The 21,688-nt window shown below is 44.6% G+C and overlaps 1 protein-coding gene across 1 annotated transcript in view; it reads left to right on the top strand.

Annotated features, from left to right (window-relative positions):
- The first annotated feature begins 5,852 nt into the window (after positions 1–5,852).
- The window catches only part of LOC146859976 (uncharacterized), a 380,440-nt gene continuing 364,604 nt past the window's right edge, over positions 5,853–21,688 (top strand). Inside the window, exon 1 of the mRNA XM_085643736.1 lies at positions 5,853–5,976. Coding sequence (XP_085499862.1) covers positions 5,916–5,976 — 61 coding nt within the window. The 5' untranslated portion in view covers positions 5,853–5,915. The remainder of the gene's footprint in view (positions 5,977–21,688) is intronic.

Raw genomic sequence — 21,688 nt, 5'->3', positions numbered from 1 at the left:
ATTTTTTAGAAACTTTTGATCCCTTCGAGCTAAAACATTTTTTTCGTTAAAATCATCTATTATGCAGCAGATGATGTATTATGTGGCAAAAATGGCAGAGCCATAATTATGTGGAAAACATTTGCAAACTAGGATAGTTTGACATTCATGCTTGAACTGCTCTTGTGGGAAAAGGGAGGAAAAGTGCTGATGAAAGAAACTGCATGGCTCAGAGACAAATAGCTTGTGATTGCACTTTTTGTAAGCGTATTTGGGACTTTTTGAGATTGGAAAAATATCTCACTTTGGGAATGTATTTTAATGTCAATAACGCATATTAAACCCTAAAAATAAACGTGTAACCATTGGTTGAATTAGATAAAGCTGTAACCGGTCAGTGAAATGTCAAACAAATACAAAAAAATTGGGATGTTTTTCTCTTTCTGGCCACACCTCTGACTCCGCACACTGACCCAATCCTCAGGTTATGCCCACCCTCTGATTCTCCGCCCACAGTTCCCCTACTGTTTTCCCCCACTTAGACCACTGTCCCTGGTACACAGTGCAGGGACAGGTGGGTGGTAAGTCATAGCAGAACCTGAGAAAAGCTGGGACATGTGGGGCTTGGATACCTCAAGTCTAACAAAAAAGGCTCAACTTGTATTTCCTGAGTGAAGGTGACAAATTGTTTCCCAACCTGAGGTGGTGCCAAAACAATACCTGGCCCACAGTTGTAAGGTTGGATTTTATGGCTGCGTGTGGGAGAAAGACAGGTCTGCTGCAGTGGATTGAAACAACCCGACAGAAACTGTCTGGGGGCGAAGAAGTGTGTGCTGATTTCTGACTCAGCACCACCACAGGGCACACTGCCCTGCTGCTGTATGTCGAGTCACTAAACTGGACTTAAAGTTAGGGTCCTGGGCGACGGCGCACAATTTTAAATATGAACCGCGCCCAGCCGTTGTGTGCCGTGGTTGCTCATCTCGTTAGCCTGGTGGTGATAAATGAACTTGATCATCATACGGCCGACTGGAGCTATCATGACCCAACTCTGACAGATTATTTTGGGAGAGGTAGTCTGCCCCATAGATCCCACTGAAAATACAGCCCATTTGTAAACGCGGACGGCAGCCACTCAGATCTTATCTTTTGATCTGTCGGTCCTGTGGGACTACTGAGGCCAGAAATACCTATACATTTTGAACCCTAATTTCTCAAAAACTACAGAATGGATTTTGCACCAAATCACAACAAGCATTTGCAATGCAATAGGTCTCGTATTATTAAAGTTTGAGCTATTGGCATTGCTAATAATAATGCAACACCAATATCTCAAACATTCAGTAATGCGAGACCTATTGCATTGCAAATGCTTGTTTTCTTAAGACATGGTACGGGGCAGAGTCAGAAAGGGGGTAACGAAAACGAGCAACGACATCCTTCCAAACACCGCAGTTTATTATTACAGTCTGGCTCCAAAGAAACATCTGAGACGTACCAAGGAAAAAGCCCTTAGCTGAGGAAAAACATTAACACCTAGACGAGGTTTGTCCACTTATTGTCCGGGTGGAGGGCTCCGAGCACCGCCCAAACCTGCCGCGAAGGCGACTTCCACGAGCCGCAGCCTCTCCGAGGTGCTCCACGCGGTGAGTTTATTGTCTTTAAAACCCAGGGTGTGTTTTATTTGCATTAGATGCTGACATAAGTGAGTGCATTAACGAGCTCCCTGACGGCATCGTCCGCAGATTAACGACATAATCTGTTTTTACTTTCAGGAAACTTTGATTTTTAATCTATCGCATGTTACTGTTCACAGCGATGCAACAATTTTTGTGACGCGCTTTGTGAGGCCAGAACTGGAAGAAATATGTAGCCAAGAAACTTTTACTGTTTTTGATTAGATTTTAATAAGGGACAACAGATAGCGGACAGGCTTCATCACTACGTAGTAATTTATACGTAGTGGATAAAATAAATTGTATTTAAGTCAGTCGTCATTTTAAGAAGATAATACAAATACTAGCTTAATTAAAACTACAATACAAATAAAACATAAGTTGAATGAGGGCAATGACGTTATACACAACAACGAAAAGAAAACTAGAACTTTAGAGCGGACCAGATGTTCATACGCAATAATTTAAAAGACGTTGATACACGACCGTGACATCATAGTACAAAAGGGGTACAAATGCTAGAAGTTGAAATTGCACTATGTTGTCATATGCAATAATGTAAAATAGAAGCTGACTGAGGACTATGATATCATTGATAGTAAAGCTACAAATATATCAGAAGCAGAAAGAGGACCAGGCCACCACATATGATAGAAAAAGAACAGAAAGTGAAAATGGACTATGTTTTAATAAGCATCACAGCTGGAAACAATGGAAGTTGAAGTAGGCTAGGTCGCCATATAAAATAATATAAAATAAGACTAATAGTTAATGACGTCATAGACAATATAGCTAAGCATACCTGAGACTGAGAGAGGACTTTATAAACGCTGTATGTCTTTACATACGAAAGATAAAAGGATTTGAAATGCTCCCCACGCACCCTCTGCCCCTTCTCACCTCTCATACTCTCTCACGTTGCCTCCTCATTCATCCTCTGGAGCTCATCTTGGCTCCGTTGCTTCAGCGGGAAGGACCCGAGGCTCCCTACTGTTCCGGAAAGCCGTCACGCACACTTTCAGGGCACGCACCGTTACTTTAGGGAGATCTACCAGAAACGCTTCTCGCAGCCAGCGAAGTATACTAAATGCGAGCATGCGGTGAGAGAACTGATGCAGTAGCAACAGCGCCATCTTCCTTGTGGTTTCTGGAAAGAAAGAGCTTCCTAAAGCGAAGGTGGCGAAATGGAGAAGAGAGAAAGAAGTACAAGAGGTAAAGCAGCTTTATGTAGTCGACTTTGAGATAGGAAATGGGTAAGGAGATAGCCTGGGCCTAAGGTATCGAAAAAAATGATGTGTTTTGGGTTTCGGAGTGTATCAGTGCATCAATGGCTGCAACAATGTGGTACAGGAGGTTTGCCCCCACAGTCGCCCCGGACACGGATGGGAGCGGTGGTGGGGGAAGCAGAGGGCACAGGGGTGTGAGGGTTTGGAGCAGGAGCACATGGTGGTTGCGCGGTGTATGGAGGGGAGGGGAGGCGGAGGACTTGGTGGGGGGAATCACGTTGGGGCAGGGGCGCATCTCTACTTTTGGCTGCGGGACTGGGCGGCGCGGTGCCCGGGCAGCGCTTCAGCAGGGGTTATGGCGGACAATCGGCGGAGTCGCGCACAGTGGGGTAGATTGGCGAGGCTGCCGCATGCTGTGATCCTGGACAGATGAGGGGTTTGGGCTGGATAAATTACAGCCATCACACCGATGTGTGTCGGAGAGCGCAGCCGCCAGCGCATCACTGATACTAACTAAGAGGGACAGAAAGTTAAAGTGCGCCATGCACGCGCTGCGTTCACGCGGGGACAGAACAGCAGAAACTCGCTTGCGAAAGTGAAAGGGGGGGAGCGCGAGAAGAAACGCTGTGGGTGCACATGGGATGTCCGGGGGACAGGAGATGTGCACACCGCGTGGCTGTACGTGCGCGTACACCAACTCAAATCCGCCAAAGCCTGCGCGTACCCATCTCCTGTCCCACTTCCGAGGCAAGTCAGCAGCAATAGATCTCGCTGGCGACTGCAGCGCTTCGCGCTGCGTTTGCCAGGCGAGACCTAAAAAGCACACTTCCTGGGTAAAGAGCAAGCTTTCTGCCTAATTTAGCGTAATTCCGTTCAGATGTTTTGGCCGTAGCGCTGTTCAAAACTGCTATGGGAAGTTGCAGGGAGAATTGGCCTTTTGGTCCCCTCCTTTTCCTCAGCCCCTGCTTGATAAATCACAGCGCAGCTTTCCAGAAAGGAGCTGAGGCAGATTAACTGTTTTTAGGAAAGTTATCAACAAACCACAAATATCAATTTCCTATGGAACCTAACTATAACTACACAGCTTCGACTGCCACTGTAGAATTTTTTCTTTATATATATATATATATATTATATTACACATAAATACATGTATACACATATGTGTGTGTATATATATATATATATATATATATATATATATTACCTACTGGCGGTCGCCAGTAGGTAGTTATAGTTAGGACCCCTTTTCCATAGGAAATCCGCAACATTCTATTTTGAATAACTTTGGCGCCGGTCGACGAATCCTCGCGAATTTTTCAAAATAGGTGGGGCGCTATGCTCCGCTCCTACCCTGAAAGTCTCGGGGGGATTCGTCAAGCGGGGGCTGAGATAAAAGGGGGGTCCCAAAACGCATTTTTCCCATGCATTTTTCCATAGGACCTTTAGACAGGGCTACAGCCCGAACGGCTGAACAGATTTACTTGAAATTTGGCAGAGAGGTAGTCCACAGGTCAAGGAAGTGCCTTTTGTAGGTTTGGTGTAAATCTGTTTGGTAGATTCTGAGAAAATAGCCTTTAAATCAATATATATATCTGAGCCAGCTTACGGTGCGCTTACGGTACGCTTACCGTACGCGTACGGTGGCGTGCGCGAGCGCGATTCTGATTGGCTCTTCGATCTTAGTAAACATTCGAATCGGCCGAAACCCGGAAGCGGCGGCCACCATTTTCTCTCTCGCACTGAGAGTTAGATTGTAAAATAAAGTCAAAAATCATATAAAGGGGCTGTTTAGACAACTCCCACACACATAGCCATGTTGAGGGAGTCCCCAAAGACCCCCCAAGGGCAAAAATGCAATTTTTATTTTTTCGCTAATTTCGCCGATTACGCTTACCGTACGCGTACGGTAAAAAAATGGAAATAAAAAAAACACTATCCACACTCACCCCACCCCCTGTGCTTTTTGTTGTCGAAGGCCACCAAATGTACAGGGCTTATTAAAGGTGACAAAAACTAAATATTTTAAACAAAAATAATAAAAGAAAAAATTATCCACACTCTCTCCACCTCGTGTGCAAATGGTGCCCGAAGGGCACCATTTGTGCATGGCTTATAAAAATTACGAAAAATTTAAATATTACCGTGCACGGAACGAACTGCGTTAAGTGGGCGCGCACGCCACGAATGGCGTAAAGTAACTTAGCATTTAAAAAACCGTACAAATTCACTGAAAAAACCATAGGTTTCACACACGTTATAGTTAGGAATTAGCATTTAAAAAACCTTGCAAATTCACTGAAAAAACCATAGGTTTCACACAAGTTATAGTTAGCGGAAATTTTACTGATAAAAAACCAGTGAAATTCCCCCGTTATAGTTAGTGCTGGCAACTATAACTCACGCGACCGCAATCTTCTGCTGATGAAATATGTGTCTTTATGAAAAAAAAATATTTGTAATATATGTATAGCTAAAAATGTATGGAAGAAGACATGGGCAAATAAGTGTCTAAATACAGTATTAGCATCAGCAGAGGATTGCGGTCGCATGAGTTATAGTTGCCAGCACTAACTATAACGGGGGAATTTCACTGGTTTTTTATCAGTAAAATTTCCGCTAACTATAACTTGTGTGAAACCTATGGTTTTTTCAGTGAATATATATATATATATATATATATACACTTACACACTTTACTTTTTCCCTCTATACCGCCAGTTTTCTCTGTGATCCTTTGTGTTCCCCCTAAAAGAATCTTTTCTTTGAACTCCAGCCTTGGTTTTCTAAACCCGCCAACGCCACTGATGCACAACTCTTGTTCGGCCTTTTGTCTCTCAGTTCCTCTTTTGTGATTTTAGCAGCATGCTGCAGTCTTAGTTGCACAACCTAAACATGAACCATTTTTTTTATCTCTTTTGCAGCCCCGCCTCTTGATGATCTAGTGAGCCGTGTTTCCTGTAAGCCTCTTCGTTTTCTGAAATGGTTCAGTATTTCTGCAAGGAGAGACGGCGACGAGGCAGCACCTTCGATCATGCTTCCACTCCTGCCACTGTGTATCCTGATTACTGTGTATTCGCCCGCCGAAGTTTGCGGTAAGTGTCCCTTCCCGAGTAGGAAATGGTACGTCTCTTGTGCACGCGATACTGAAAGAATTATGGTTGGCAGTCTCTTCGGTATCCCCGGTGCCGAACTGAATAAATGGTTACAGAGCAGCTCCTGTGCTTCATTTGTACAAACAAACAGAAAAGTGCCAGGGCCCTCGTCAGGAGGCCACTGAAGCTAGCACCACCGTTTGCTAGAGGTGCCAGTGGCATCGCCAACACACTACTAATCATTACACTCTCAAAAGTGTGACGATTCCAGGCCCCATAAAAACCTCCTGGTGGTAGGTATTGGTCTTTTTTTTTTTAATTGTGGATTGAATTAATAAACAACTGTTGTCCTTTTCTCTAAATGCGACTAAGAGTGTCACCATGTGCAGACTGTCATAAGTGCTGGTGCTGGTGCTGACAATTAAGTGCCAGTGCCGAGCACCGAAACCACCGGCTCAAATTAAGCACTGCAGGGCTCATTGATGGTGCACTTTAAAAGACCAGGTCGACATTGTAGCAGATCTATGTCACTGAACTTTATGTATGTTTTCGACATCAAATCCAGAAATGTAGCAAGGATGTCACGGACCTTGGGTCAAAGAAGGAAAATTGTCCCTTTGACTACTGTTAGTGTAGTAAACTACAGCAATTACCCGGGGTCAACGGGCTCCTCAGGGCTGTGGGTCCCGGTGCTACTGCACCTGCTGCATTAAAAGGTAGTTATGATCTCTGAACAAATTGGAATTTCTATAATTTTTAGAATATGGATTACGTCTGGGTAGCAGAGGGAGGATCACTTAAGTTTTTTCATTGCCAGGTAAGTTTGCACCACATGTGGGCAATTTACCTCTGCTTGCGGTCGATTTTGTACCTTTTTTGAACGATTTGCAATGAGCGACCGCTACAAAATATTGTTGTGCGTTGGTTAATGGGTGTAATTGTAGTTTTTGCGCTGGTTTTCTGTGCACATGTCATTGCTCAATTGCAAACAACAATGCTGAATTACCAGGAACCAGGGCACACGTGCCCAGAGAGCAGGCTATGTGACCTGGCTCCTGGAAGGTATTTGTGTAGCATTATCGCTATGGTAAACAGTAGATTATAGATACTTGTCTGTCTGTCGCACGTTTTATACGGGCCTGCAAACAAGGCATTTAATTCGATGTATTTTGTCCACAATTTGTTACTAGGACTTTAAAATGAATAAGGATTCAACTGCATGGTTTTGTCCTTAGATAGGAGGAAGTGGAAGAGATCTGAAAGGGGAGTGTGCCTTGCTATTGAGCAAGGGCCAAAGATCTGCATCTGTTTGCCAGTTGGTACGTTCCTGGTCATATAAAAGCTCAGTTCAGGAGTCTTTGGAAATCATACAGCAGGATACCTTTGTAACCAGGATCAATTACACTCACATCAAAGGGCGAAGTGGAGTACAGGCAACATGTAAAGCGGCAGACGGAGACCTGCTGGAAAGTTGCCCACAGTCACCAGTAGAAGGCACAGCCCTTGCCATGTAAGGAGGAGAAAATTAAAGCATTCTTAATAACCTCCAGCCTAGGATGGCAAAGAAGGCATTTAAAAGAAACTGAAGTAAATAAAACACCATTGTTCCTTGAGTAAACCTTGGTGTGAGAGTCAGGTCTTTGCCCTCATTGGGTCTGTCTGATGGTGGTACCCAAGGGCTGGTGGCCACACTAATGCCCACAACTTGAAGTGCCATTCACGACTGCTCAGAGGCAGCTGTGGCCCTTGCAGGTAAGAGTGATGGGGGCCAGTGGGGGAGGATTGGGGGGAGGGGGTTCGAGGGACGATGACGAGGGGAAATTAAATGAATAATCGTCATCGTCACTTTAAATACACCCCCACCGGCCCCACCAATCTTACCTGCACGGGCCTCGGCTCCCAGAGGGCTTGGCATGCTGCCTGATAACCAAAACCATAAAGTGAAATACTGTGTGTACACCCCAATCCCTTCTGATTACCTGAGCTGTAGCTTGGAAGCGGGACATATGGGATCCACATAACCACATACTGTAGGGTTAGGTTTCTTGATTAAATTTCTTTAGGGCTAGGAATGATTCCTGTTAACCATACCCGTAAACTGAAGGACAAAACATATCAATTTGACAACGGTATCATCCCAGACTAGGCATGTCTCTTTGTAACCAGCTACATGACCTCACTGTCAACCATGACCTGATGCGTTAAGCATACCCCTTCATGACCACACCAGTTGTGTGGCTATCATGGGAGGCTGGGTACACCATACCAAAGGTCAATTCATGGAGCAGCAATCTTGCCTCCTGTGATCCATACCGTAGGGAGCTGCAATGCGTCTTCATAATCAGCACCCTATATTGGATTGTTGGGCACATCCCTCTAGTTGTCATGGTGTGGGGTGTAGGCATACCTTTCCGATGTTCTTATCATGCAGAGATCTTATAACCACTGGTACTCATATCTCGGAAGGTTAGGTCTGGCCTTTGACAGGCACCTCCATATCCTAGTGCGATGAACACGATCCAGTCATAGCCATAACATGAAAACCAGGGCACACACCTCTAACCACAAAATAAAGGAAGGGCGGGGATACCCTTCTAACAGTCATATCACAGAGGACTCGACATATCCTTCTAATAGATTGTATGACATTACAACGAATGTCTTTACCACTCATCCTTTACCATGCACTGCCTTTATCATGCATTGCCTTTACTACGCAAGTCTTCATCATGCAGATGCCTTTACAACGCATGCCTTTCCAACAAAATGGTAAGTATATGTCAGGTAATTGAAAGCCCTATATATAAAATAGATATTCCCTTATCAATCCCTAACCCCTAAAATCACACATCCCTAAACTCTACAAACAATCTTTACCACCCAATACCCTTACTGACCCCTAAACTCTAAAAACACACTTAGCCACCCAATACCCTTACCCACCCTATGACCCTAAAAACAGCCTTACCACACAATACACTTACCCACCTCTAAACCCTAAAAACACCCTCACCTCCCTCAGAGAGAGAGAGCCTTTCTGCTGCGCTGCCCTACGACAAAAGAAAAGGGTCAGAATGCGCCGTAACTATCAGGTACGGCACATTCCTGTCTTTTTCCCCTGCGCTGATGCACAATATGCTGCCATGAGCCATCGTAGGCACCTTTGCATCATGGTGCAAGGGTACCTGCATTGCGGGAATTATTGTTTTTGTGCAGGAAGGGAAACCTTCCTGCACAGTAAGAATCGTAAGAAGCTTTTTCCTCTCTCTATGTGTGCTGCAGAAACGCAAAAAAACACGTTAAAGAAAACTATATTTACAAGGCCGCATTAAGCTAAAACATGTGGCTTAGTGCTGCTTGGTAACAAAAAGTGACGCAACGGCATCGCAGTGGACTTATAAATAAGGCGCCAAGTATGTTAGAACTCATATATATGAAATGTGACGATAATTGTAGAATTGGTTGGAAGAATGATACTGGAGTGTGGTGTGCGACTTGGTGAACCACTAGTCCTGAGTGTAGTGCGGTGCAATTTGTTTACCTATACTGAAACAAAATTCTCATCCATATGGAGGTTAGAGATTATGATCTCTGTACATTTGCTGTTGTAACTTCATTAATAATTGAAGTTTTTTTACATTGTTTTTATATACTCGTATTTTTTTTATATGTTTTTTAACCAGGATTTTTATTTTATTGATAATTGTATGAGGGAAATTTATAATTTTTGTCTTTAAGAAAGTGGTTACAACTTACATTATCCATTGAGACAAATTTGTTGTGCCAAGTTTGAGGAACAGATGAACACATTAGAAACATAATTGTTTGGCATCATTTGTTGTTTTGATTTAGTTCCACAAACTAGCTCAAATCAATGACAGATGTAGTTGGCTTGTATGTTTTCTCTCTTTTAAATTATTGATTTTGTGCATTTGTTATGCACGTTTAAAGAAAATTTGTATCTGGCCCTTTTCCATCGAATGGCATTTAAACTTTTGTAAGTTTGTTATGATATTTAATGTAAGGATTTTGTATTAAAGGGTTTGTGATATAAATATTCAGGTAACCGTGTAGCAGTCTGCTCATTCAGGTTTGTGGTTATGAGTGTTTACTGTGTGGGTGTCTGTGTGTAGAACTGGTGAATGACTAATATTCCAAAGGGGATTATTTTTTACTTGACTGTCAAAACTTCCAACCAAGAAGTGTTGGCAGCCATCTTGGGACTCAGCTTGAGCAGAGTCCCACAAACAAACATTAAAAAAATTAGAAGGGGGTAAGGTAGGAATACCCTGACCCCCTGGGCCCCTTGGGGGTGTCCCAGAGGTGCCTAGCCATGGCCCAAAACGTTTTGTAATTCATTTTTGGCAGAAGCTATGTTGGAGCCATGGCTTCAGCCGAAAAATTATTTAAAAAAAGAAGCGCGGGCTACTGCACTCTTTTCTATTAAACCCCCAAGTGGGCCAGGTCCCGGGGGCATGAGCACTTATAAATATGTGGGGTGTGCCGGTTCGGCACACCCATACAACCTCTCAACACAGCCACTCACTCACCAATACAAGCACTCACAGACCCACACAAACACTTATATACCCATTCACACATCCATATAAGCACTCCAATATCTGCTCATTTACCCATACAGTCATTCACACATACACTCACCCTCCAATACAACCACTCCCACACCAACTCACTTAACCAAACACTCACTAAAACAGCCACTCATACAGCCACTTACACACCCAGCCACTCACTCATACAGCTGACCCACTCACTCACCCACACAGTCACTCACACAGCTACTCACCTATACAGCTACTTACACACCCACTCACTCACCAACATAGTTACTCACACACCCATTCACTCACCCACACAGCTACTCAGATACCTACTTATACACCCATAAAGCCAATCACACACCCAAACAGCCACTTACACACCCACATAACTACTGACATACTCACTCACTCACACACCCATTCAACCACTCAGATACCCACCCACACACCCATAAAATCAGACACAACCACTCAAATACCTACAGACCTTGTCAGAAATCCATTCACTCACCATACAGTCACTTGTGAATGTGCTCACACACCTCTATCACCACTCACACACTGAATTACACACTGATAAAGACAGTAACACACCCACTCAGTCGCCAGTAAATAGTTATAGTTAGGACTATGTTTCCATAGGAAAAGTGTTTTTTTGACTTGTCCATATCTTTGGCGCCATTTGATAATTCTTCACTAAAGTTTCCAAAAAAGGTGTGCTGGTGGTTCTAGTTGTGCATGGAAAGTTTTGGGGTGATCCATCAAGGGGGAGCTCAGAAAACGTGGGGTCATAAAAGTGCATTCCCAATGTTAATTCTAATAGAGATTATAGACACAACTAGAGTCCGAACCGATGGACGGAATTTCACCAAATTTGGAAGAAAGCTAGCACTTGGTCCAAAAAGAGTGCTTTTTGTGATTTGGTGTAAATCTTTCCAGTACTTTTAGAGTTATTAAATGTAATTCAAATTTGAAATCTAGGGACGTGAAGGCTCAACTAACCCTCCCGATCTCGTGCTGAGATCTAGTTTGCTGCCAACCCTTCAGACAGAAAGTTTTGGCAGCCATCTTGGGTATCGGCTCCAGACGAGTCCCAGAATTTCTTTTTTTTTTAAAACAAGTATGGTCTCATATGCTTGTTTCCATTAAAGCCCTTGTGTGGGCCTGGTCCTGTGAGCATGCAGGAAATAAAAAACAAAAGGAAGGAGTACCTGGGGCCCCCCTTCTAGGCCTGTTTTTAGCCCTGGGGACCATCAACTCTCTGGGGCTTTATTTTAATAGTGGAGGGGGTCCCTCCTGCTCCTAGGAGCCCCGTAGTTCCACCACCTCCCTGGGGCAACATTGAATAATACGCTCGGGTGCCGAATGGACCCACATGGCCTCGGGGACCACCACCTCCCGGGGCCGGCCAGTGAACAACAAAGGATGCCCCCACCTGGAGCCAGGACCTGCTTCCTATGTCCCAGGGTTCCCACCCCCAGGCATAGATATTTGCTCTGACTTGGCGGGAGCTTTGACAGCTTCTGCTGAGTCAGAGCAAACACCGTTCCCAGCAAGTTGGAGCTGACAAGCAGCTTTTGTCTGTTTCCCTGCCCACTGTCAAACTGACAAAACTATTCCTCTCACACACAGGGAGCTGTATTTTTAGCATCTTCCTATGTGTGAGAGCAATGCCTGCTCCCACTGGAGGCGGTGAGCCAGTAGGGACAACAAGGTATTCAGGCTCCCCTCGTGGTCCCTAGCGATGCTGATGGGATGCCCTGGGTGGCATCTATCATTTCAAGGCCAGGCCCCGGTAGCTGCAGTCCCTGGCGCCTAAAATGGCCCAGGGAGGGGGCTGCATGCCCCCCCTTCCCTATTGCATTGTGGCCAGGCCCCTGAGGATGGGTCTTGTGAGCCAAAAGCCCCATCTAATAATTGGGCGGATCTCCCCGCCCACCTTAGTTGTATGCACAGATCTTCCTGGCTTCTGCCAGGATGATGAATAGCTCACTTAAAGGCCCACCAGCATGTTTTAGTGATGCACACAGTCACTCACATACCCACTCACACACTAATAGTCACTCACATACCCACTCACATACCCACAAACCCACTCTCACACACACACACACTCACAGACCTATACAGTCATTCACACACCCACTCATATACCCACATAACCAGTCTAACATCTCCTCACAGACTCATACAGTGACTTAAACACCCACTCAATGATCCACTCACAGACCCATACAGCCACTCACATACACAGCCATTCACATACCCACAAAACCACTCACACACCCACTGAACAACCCATACAGCCACTCACACACCCACTCACAGACCCATTCAGCCACTCACAAACCCACCCACACAGCTACTTACACAGCCACTCAGAGACCCAAAGAGCCACTGACATACCCACTAACTGACCCACAAAACCACTCACACGCCCTCAAAACTACTAGCACATCCACTCATACACCCATACAGACACACAGACACTCACAGACCCATACAGCTACTCACACACCCACTCACAGACCCATATAGCTGCTCACACAACTACTCACAGACCCATACAGTCACTCACACACCCACTCATTGACCCATACAGTCACTCACACACCCACAATACCACTCACACACCCACTCACTGACCCATACAGCCACTCACACACCCATGCACAGACCCATACACACACCCATACACCATTCTTAGATATTATAAGTGCTCAGTAGAACCACCCTGAGTATATGTTCTGGAAACTGTTCATTATGAGTTTACTAGCACCATAATGGCTTTTACTGAATCCTAGGATGTTTGGTATCAAACATCTCAGAATAATAAACCTGCACTGATTCCAGTGTTAGATTTATTATACCCTGCACTCACACACTCTCCCACTGACCTATACAGCCACTCAAAGGTTACAGGATACAGTTAAGAAATAACATTTTAAAAAACCTTCGAAATTCAGTTAAAAAAAGAAGGGTTACAGGGATGTTATAGTTAGGAAATAGAAATAAAATAAGCCTTTGAGGTGCACTGAAAAAACCCAATGGTTACAGAGACGTTATAGCTAGGTTTAGATATCACATGTACAAAACCATAGAAATCCAGCAGTTATAGTCACCTGAGCTAACTATAACTTACACCCCTGCAATGCACTGCTTATGACCTCACATATTGCATCACTAATGACATGGTCAATGATATCACTGATGACATCTCAAATGACGTCACTGATGGCATCTTCCACAGAACCACTCCCACACCCACTCACACACCTACTCATAGACCCATAAAACCACTCACACACCCACTCATAAACCCACACAACCACTCACACACCCACTCACAGATCCATACAACCACTTACACACCTATACATACACCCATACAACCACTCACACACCTACAAAGCTACGCACACACCTACTCACACACCCATACAACCACTCACATACCTATACAACCACTCACACACCCATACAACCGCTCACACACCCATGCAACCACAATTGGCACAACTCTGGCCTTCCTGTGAGTTCCTAGCAAAGTTTACCTATGGCACCAAGGGTATGGTATCCAGGAAAAGGTCTCTGAGGGCTGAATAATGTATTATGACACCTTTAGAGACCTCTCAGCACAATCATGCACCACTGCCATTGCAGCCTGCATGTTGTGGTGCAGCTAAAAGTGAAGAGTCAACATGGCACTCATACCTGTGTGCCATGCCTGCCTAGCACTGCATGAGGTCTAGGTAAGTCACCCTTAAGGCAGGGAGCCCTATACCTCATGTGAGGGCCTATCTGCAGGAGCATGCAGGCCCCTAGAATATTTAAGGCCATGCTTAGATATTATAAGTGCAAAGTAAAATCATACTGAGTATATGGTCTGGAAACTGGTCATTATGAGTTTCCTAGCACCATAATGGCTTTACTGAATCCTGAGATGTTTGGTATCAAACATCTCAGAATAATAAAACTGCACTGATTCCATTGTCAGATGTAGTATTCCCTGCACTCAGGGATCCCTTCTAGAGGGGAACCACGAGCCAATCCAACCCCTGGTGGGTTTCTGACTTGTGACCACCAGCCTTCCACCTTGAGACAAGTTTCTGGACCCCTGGGATGGGAGCCCTCGCTCCCTGAATCCAGAAACAAAGCCTTTCCTGTGCGGAGGTGTTTATACCTCCCCAGGTCGGGAAGAGCCATCTGTGGCAGGGGGCTCAAAGGCCTTGTCGCCTTTACAAAACGCCCCCCAGCCTCTCCTGCCCCTTTCCTGTGTCTACCCCTTTTCAGAAGTAAGCCAGGTGAGAAAAAGTAGGCCAGCACAAAAGGTGTGCCCACCTCTGCCAACCCCATCCCTTTGGTGGGGAAGGCAAGGTGAAGCCCACTCTTCAATGCCTGTCATCTTGCAGATGGCAGGCACTCTCCAATCAGGAATAGGGATGGTGCCCAGCCCCCCACGTGGGGTGAGCACCCTAAGGGTGTAGTCACCCTAAGGAGAGTATCCCATTGGCTACTACTTCCAGACTCCTAAAACGCCCCTAAATACAGTATCTAGGGGGCAGCTCTGAACCCAGAAACCAGATTCGACATGACAAGAAGAAGAAGAAGGACCGGAGAGTCGTGCTGCATAAGAGGAAGACGATGACAACTGCTTTGGCCCCAGCCCTACAGGCCTGTCTCCTGCTCCAGAACCCCTGCAAACTGAAACCAGCGTGTCCTGCAGTCAGCAGCAACCAAGAACCCCAGGGACCTGCCCTGCTTTCCCAAAGAACTCTCATCTCCCGTTGACACCGGATTTGTCCAACAGCAACCTGAGCCAGGACTCCAAATCCAGTCTTGTACTGCTGCTTACTGATGCCCTGTAATGTTTAGACTGTGTTATTAGTTTGTTTCATTCCAAACTAGAAAAGTAACTGAAAGTAATTTCAAGGGTTTTGAAAAGCTTGCAACCCATTTTCTCAACTGCAAAACTAATTTGTATGTTCCTACAAAACCAGTATACACTGTATTTTGGGAAAAGTAACATTGTATGAGAAGTATCTCTTACCTGCTACTGGGCACATTTTGGTTCTAGTAATATAAATAACAAAGTAACAACTTTTTATACAAACAAATGGTCTGGATTCAGTCTTTGAGTGTGTGACATCATTTCTTGCCTGAGTGTGAACAACAAATGCTTAACACTACCCTCTGGTAAGCCTGACTGCTCAACCACAATACTACAAAAGAGAGTAAGGTATTACCTACTTTATCCTCTGCTATGCCTCTGTGGATCCACTGGACTCTGCACACTATACCTTATTTTGGTATAGTATACAGAGCCATCTCCCTACACCATTACATCCACTGCTGGTGAGTGGTGCCTATAGCTATAAAAAAATATACAAGGATAAGCTGGACGTGCCAAACCTGATAAATATATTTTGAAGGGTTTGAGGTGCTGGCTAGGATCCCTTATACCTAGAAGAGCACATGCTACCTGACTAGAACATCTGTAAAACCATTCCTAGAGGACTTAGCACACTCATTCAGTGACTCCAATGGCAGTATGATGTAACATCAGAGATTGCTGAAATATCCGTGTCTGAAAATAGGAAAGTATTCCTTCTGGGAATATTCAAAAGAAAGATATTAACTTGAGACCTACAATCGTTCTAATCCCAAATCATTTGCTGATGCACTCTTCAGAGCAGTACCTGGCCTATGCCTGGGTGTCAGAATCAGATGAGCAGAAGAGTGATGCCAAACATAATGGGCATACTACTAATCCATTTCCACAACACATTTCTAATTAGGCACATTTTACTTTATGTATACAAACATCAGAAGGCAATTGGCACCTCTGTAGGTATGGCGTGCTAGTCCGGTTGGATGCCCAATCTTTTGAAACTGCTCTTCTAAAATATAAATACCATAGGCTTCAGAGAAGTAAATATCTTTCACCCAAGCTGTTGGATGCACTTCTATTGCAATGCATGAGGTGTCAGCATGTGGCAGCTTACGGGCCACCCTCTCCTAAATTAGGTGAGCGAACCAAAAATTTGGCTGGCAAGGTACCACCATTGCGTTTTCGGTGAAGTACCCTGTCCGCCAAACTATAAACCAGGCCCTATAGTTTCAATAAAAGTCACTCAATGTGGTGAAATAAACTAGTGTACTTAACCACAAATGTTAAACATTTTTTTTTAGCTTTAAAGAGTCTTTATTATATTTGTGCCTGCCATTTGGTACATACATTTTATGAAAATCTTTCTATGAGCCTGCTCATGTTTTGGTTCCTAAGGCCAAGCTAGACCACTGACTTTACTCTGGCTGGTTTCTGCCCACGCCTGAATTTGCTGGCTTTACCATCTATGAATAGCATCAAGGTGATGGAAGGTTTTTCTTTTTTGTCTAATTGTATTGATGAAGGGTACAGGGACCTCGAAGGAATTTTAGGGCCATCTGTATGAACACATTTTCCCATAGATACAGAATGGGTAAAACCCTTTGATACATCTTGTCCCTAGTCCTTAAAGAATACCTGGCTCTATAGATGGAGATACAAAATTGAAAGTATTTTGTATCAGATTGTCATAACTTGGTGTATAAGGAAGACTATTTTGATTTCAAGAGTCCGCATTTTGGAAGGTCCATGTGACACCGCCCCAAACTTCTTGTCCCCCTACAGCCCTTCATCTATTCCACAAGGCTTATCACAATATATTTTCTCATTTCCCTTTGATGAATAAGGTCAAACGGAAACAGGTTCTTTAAATGCACAGTATAGCTACTGCTAATGTCTGGGTTCTAGCTAAGCTTGCAGGGTGACATTTAAGTGATGCGAAAGTAATTTCAGAAATTTCGGGAATATTATGCTTGTCACGCAAAATTTCCACTCCATTCTCAGTAAAATTGACCTCAAACTCACAGAAAGGTCAAAACATAAGAATCTGTTGTTCGTTGTAATTTGTGTTTTTGCACTTTTTTTTAATGCAAAATGCATTTTTGCATCAAAAATTGACAGTGCTTTTTTGCCCTAAAATAAAGAGCTAAATGACAGATTTGATTTCGCATAATTACACAATAGCAAATTAAGCTAATTTCTCACACCCCTAGCATTAACCCTTTTGTATTCAAAAACAACATTTTATTGAGTTTTTTTTTAACATAGCACAAATAATGCACACACATTGAGTCCCTCACAGGGAGCCCCCATAAAAACGTTTGCTCCCCTCCACTCCCCTTCGGGTACTCCCACTATCCAACTCGTAATATGCCCACCATTTCCCCCATATTTTGGAGTGTTTTTTGAGCCTCCACGTGCTACATAAATGGGTTCTTCTAATTTTGGACATCAGTCCATGACTGCCCTCCATTCCATCGACGGAGGGCGTGGGAGGGGGGGTGAGGCGGAAGATCTGGTGCCTTTGAGTCGTATTAGCCCTTTTGAAACAAGCATTGACATATCCATCAGGTCTGGCTTTATTGTGCTAACCCAGGCCTGTACAAATTCTTCTTGCATGTGTTAACACATTAAAGGCGAACCTGTTGCCTTTGTCAATGGTTTGTATCCAGAGAATTTGCAAAGTAAGACTTCAGTACCATAGGCGGTTACCATTTGTTCCAAGAGTGAGCAGTAAAAACCTGCAGTACCAAAGGCTGTCACTAGCTGTGCCCAGATAAAAAGAGCAGTAGCAATCTATTTCACTGGTCCTGGAAAAATAACTGATATAATTTTGAGAATATTTAATAATTGATGTAGAGCTAATATAAGTAGGACTGGATTAATTGTTTCTACAGAACTGTAGTTAGGTAGGGCCACAATGGTTAATTCAACTGGCAATATTGGAGAAGATCCAGAAGGACATTTTTATATTGTGACCACTTTGGAGAACCCCGATTAGATGGTTGGTTACTTAAAATAAAATGTGCCTGGTTAGAATTGTTTTGCGTAATGGGTTACGAGTGTGCCCATTATGGTTTTGCATTACTTTTCCGCTCATCTGGCTCAGGTACTGCTGTGAAGGTGCACTGTACTAGTAAAATGATTTGGGATCAGAAATGTCATACCTCTCAAGTTAATGCCTTCCTAGAGAGCATTAACAGGTGGCTAAGACGGATATTTTGGAGATCCTTGAAGTTACATCACAGCTGTTCCTGTGAATGAAGGAGTATATTCAGTCCTTTAGGGAATATTGTTCTGAGCGTTCTTGTCATGTACTAATCCAGGGCATGGCCAGTGCTTCAAGCCCTTCAAGATACGATTATCAGGGAAGGCACACGCAGCGTATCCCTGTATTTGTTTGATAGGGACTGGCACCATTCCCCAGAAATGGTTGAAATGGGTACCTCCCCAGTCCTTGTACATGGCTATTGGAAGGGTATCGCCAGCTCTCCATGAGATGGCTGATGGATGGGTATGCCCAGCTCTCCTTGGTAGGGTTATTAGCAAGGTATGCCCAGCCCTCCATTATAAGCCAGATAGAAGGTTATGCCCAGACCTCTGTGATATGACTGTTAGAAAGGTATTTTCACCCTATCTTTACATCCCTGTTAAATGGGTAGGTCCCAATTTTCTTGCTATGGTTGTTAAAGAATCATGTTCAGCACACTAGGATACGGTGGTGGCTGTGATGGTATTTCCTGTCAACATACAGAGGTGGCCGCTGGGCCAGTGTTCCTCTCTAAATCCGGCGGGCGGGAGTCCATCTCAGTAGCAGAGGTAATGTCCTTCGCCATCATGATGGACTATACTAACCAAACCCTAACCTGCACATTAGTTTCTAAATATGAATGTTCATAAGCCCAAAGTGAATGGAATAGAAGGACTTTTGGGAAACGCCATAACTGTCCCATCTACATACCATCGTATTTCGCTGCAACTCAACATAGTGTGTAATGATGATCGGAGAGCAGATGTTGTCCTTGCTTTCTCAAAGAAGAAACTACACGTTACAAGTTGTGTACTTAATACAAAACGAATTGTATATATCATACTGATGATTAATGGTTACGTATGTATCACAACCTAGCCTTTTACTGTAGAAAACAGCTTTACATGCGACTGTTACCTTTCACAAGAATGTAAAAATCAATAAAAACAGATTTAAACAAAAAAATTAGTTTCTAAACATGAAGTAGAAAGATTCAAGGATTCTTCCTTCCTCGAGCAGTTACCCAGAATTGTTCACAAACACAAACAAAAAATTGCCATGAGTGAACCTGAAACAAATCAGTTTGTCATGCGGTTTGTATGACAATTTTTAAGAATACTGTATTCTGTCAGGACTGTTTGTAAGGCAGACTTAAAAAGGTTCTGGTCCGACCCTTCCAATTATAGGCTTGTAGCCTTGATCAATAGCATAGCTAAATGCTGTGTCAGCATGTTTTTTTACAGAAATGATCGAAATGGTTCCAGAAACCAGTCGACTCCATCAAAGTGGTTTTCAATCACACAGTCACACAGTGATAGTCTGTATTAGCTGATCCATATATTAGGAATGATATCATATGCTTGTTTTATCAACTTTGAACCATCGTAGGGCGTAGCTTGGCACCAGCGAAGATGGCCGCATAATCTGTAAGGTCTGTGGAGGCCCTCTCACATCTGTTCTTTATTCGTCATTTATTCGCCCGGCCCTGATAATCAAGGCTCCCCAGGGTGCCCCAACAGTGGAAAATGCCCACTAGCAGTGGCGGCTCTTTGAGGGAGTGCTGCGGGTTGGTGAGGCGGGCGGGGAGGGGCAGGGTGGGGGGTATTAAACTTCAGCATACGGTCAAACAGAGTTAAGTAAATAAATAAATAAAACAAATTACATTGCTCGCGCTGCAACGCCGATTGGCGATGCAGCGTGCGCAATGTAATTCGTTTTATTTATTTATTTACTTAACTCTGTTCAGCCATATGCTGGAGTTTACTACCCCCTACCCTACCCCTCCCCCACCGCTCCGCAGCACTCCCTCGAGGAGCTGCCACTGCCCACTAGAACCAGAGCCGGACCGGCGTGGGCAAAACGTGGAGACGAGGGACGCCGTGGCCTATGCCAACAAGGGTTGGACTGCAGTGGGCGGTCCCGGAGGCCGAGACCAGCGCTCCGGAGAACAAGATTGGAGACCGCGGACTGAACCCCATCCTGTGCAGAAACCGGCGATGAGGTTCCCTGCCTGAGTAAGGATTCCTGCCTTAGTGTGGTCGGCGTAGGGAGCACTCCAGACTCCCTTCCTCCCATCAAAGGTGGGTGCGGGTGAAGACAATGGTGACGCTGCAAGGGCCAAAGCCGGGAACAGGACCTCCTTCCCGCCCCTCGCTGAGAACTACATGGAAAAGGCAGAGGTTAGTGGGCGTCCTGCATTGATCTCAGGCGGGCTCTGAAACGTCTGGGTGCCCCGTGTGGTCCAGGATCTCGGTGTGAGGTCCTGACCACGACCAGCTGAGGCCTCTCAGACATGGCCCAAGGACCAAGTGCAAGATGGTAAGCCTTGTTTGGCATGGATCAAATGGATCCAGAAAAGAACAGATTGACGGTTGGCGCTGGGGGGCAGATGGAAGTGAGAGGTGATTAACAACACACATTTAGAGCGGCTGAATCAGCAAGAATACTTTAACAAAATTGTCTGACAAGTGGGAGCACTGCGGCCAGTGAGGAGAGTGCCTTAACCCAGGGAACCAAGCGACAGCAGAAAATAGCGATTGATAAGCCAGAAGAGGAGTATCCAGAACCTAGGACCCGCTTGAAATACAGTGCAAAAGTAATAAGGTCGAGGCGAGTCAAGGGGGGGTGCTCAAGGGAGACGGAAGCAGGGGGTCCACAACAGCCGTGTGCTCAAAACACCAACTGCCACTATGCGTCAAAAAGGGGCACCAGCACCCCAAACAAATGAATTGGACAAATGCGCTGTGCCGAGGCACACGATGGCGGAAGGGACAGTGATGTCTGGGAACCAGGAAACGGAAGAGCCATTGTTGGGGATTATAATGGCGGTGATCCACAGCCTGGGAGCGACCCTCTAGTCAAAAAAAAAAGTCACCATAAAAGTAAACCTCCTCAGGGCAGACATGACCAAAACCTCAGGAAAAGTTGCGACAGCAGAAACTAACATTAGAGATCTTTATTCTGTCACTTGAGAACTGGAAGAATGAGTACACCGACTATCTCAACAACATA

The sequence above is a fragment of the Triturus cristatus genome, chromosome 3_1 (assembly GCF_964204655.1).
Source record: "Triturus cristatus chromosome 3_1, aTriCri1.1, whole genome shotgun sequence".
Lineage (NCBI taxonomy): Eukaryota > Metazoa > Chordata > Amphibia > Caudata > Salamandridae > Triturus > Triturus cristatus.
Note: the sequence above shows the minus strand (reverse complement) of the source record. Positions and strands in the feature narration are given on the sequence as shown.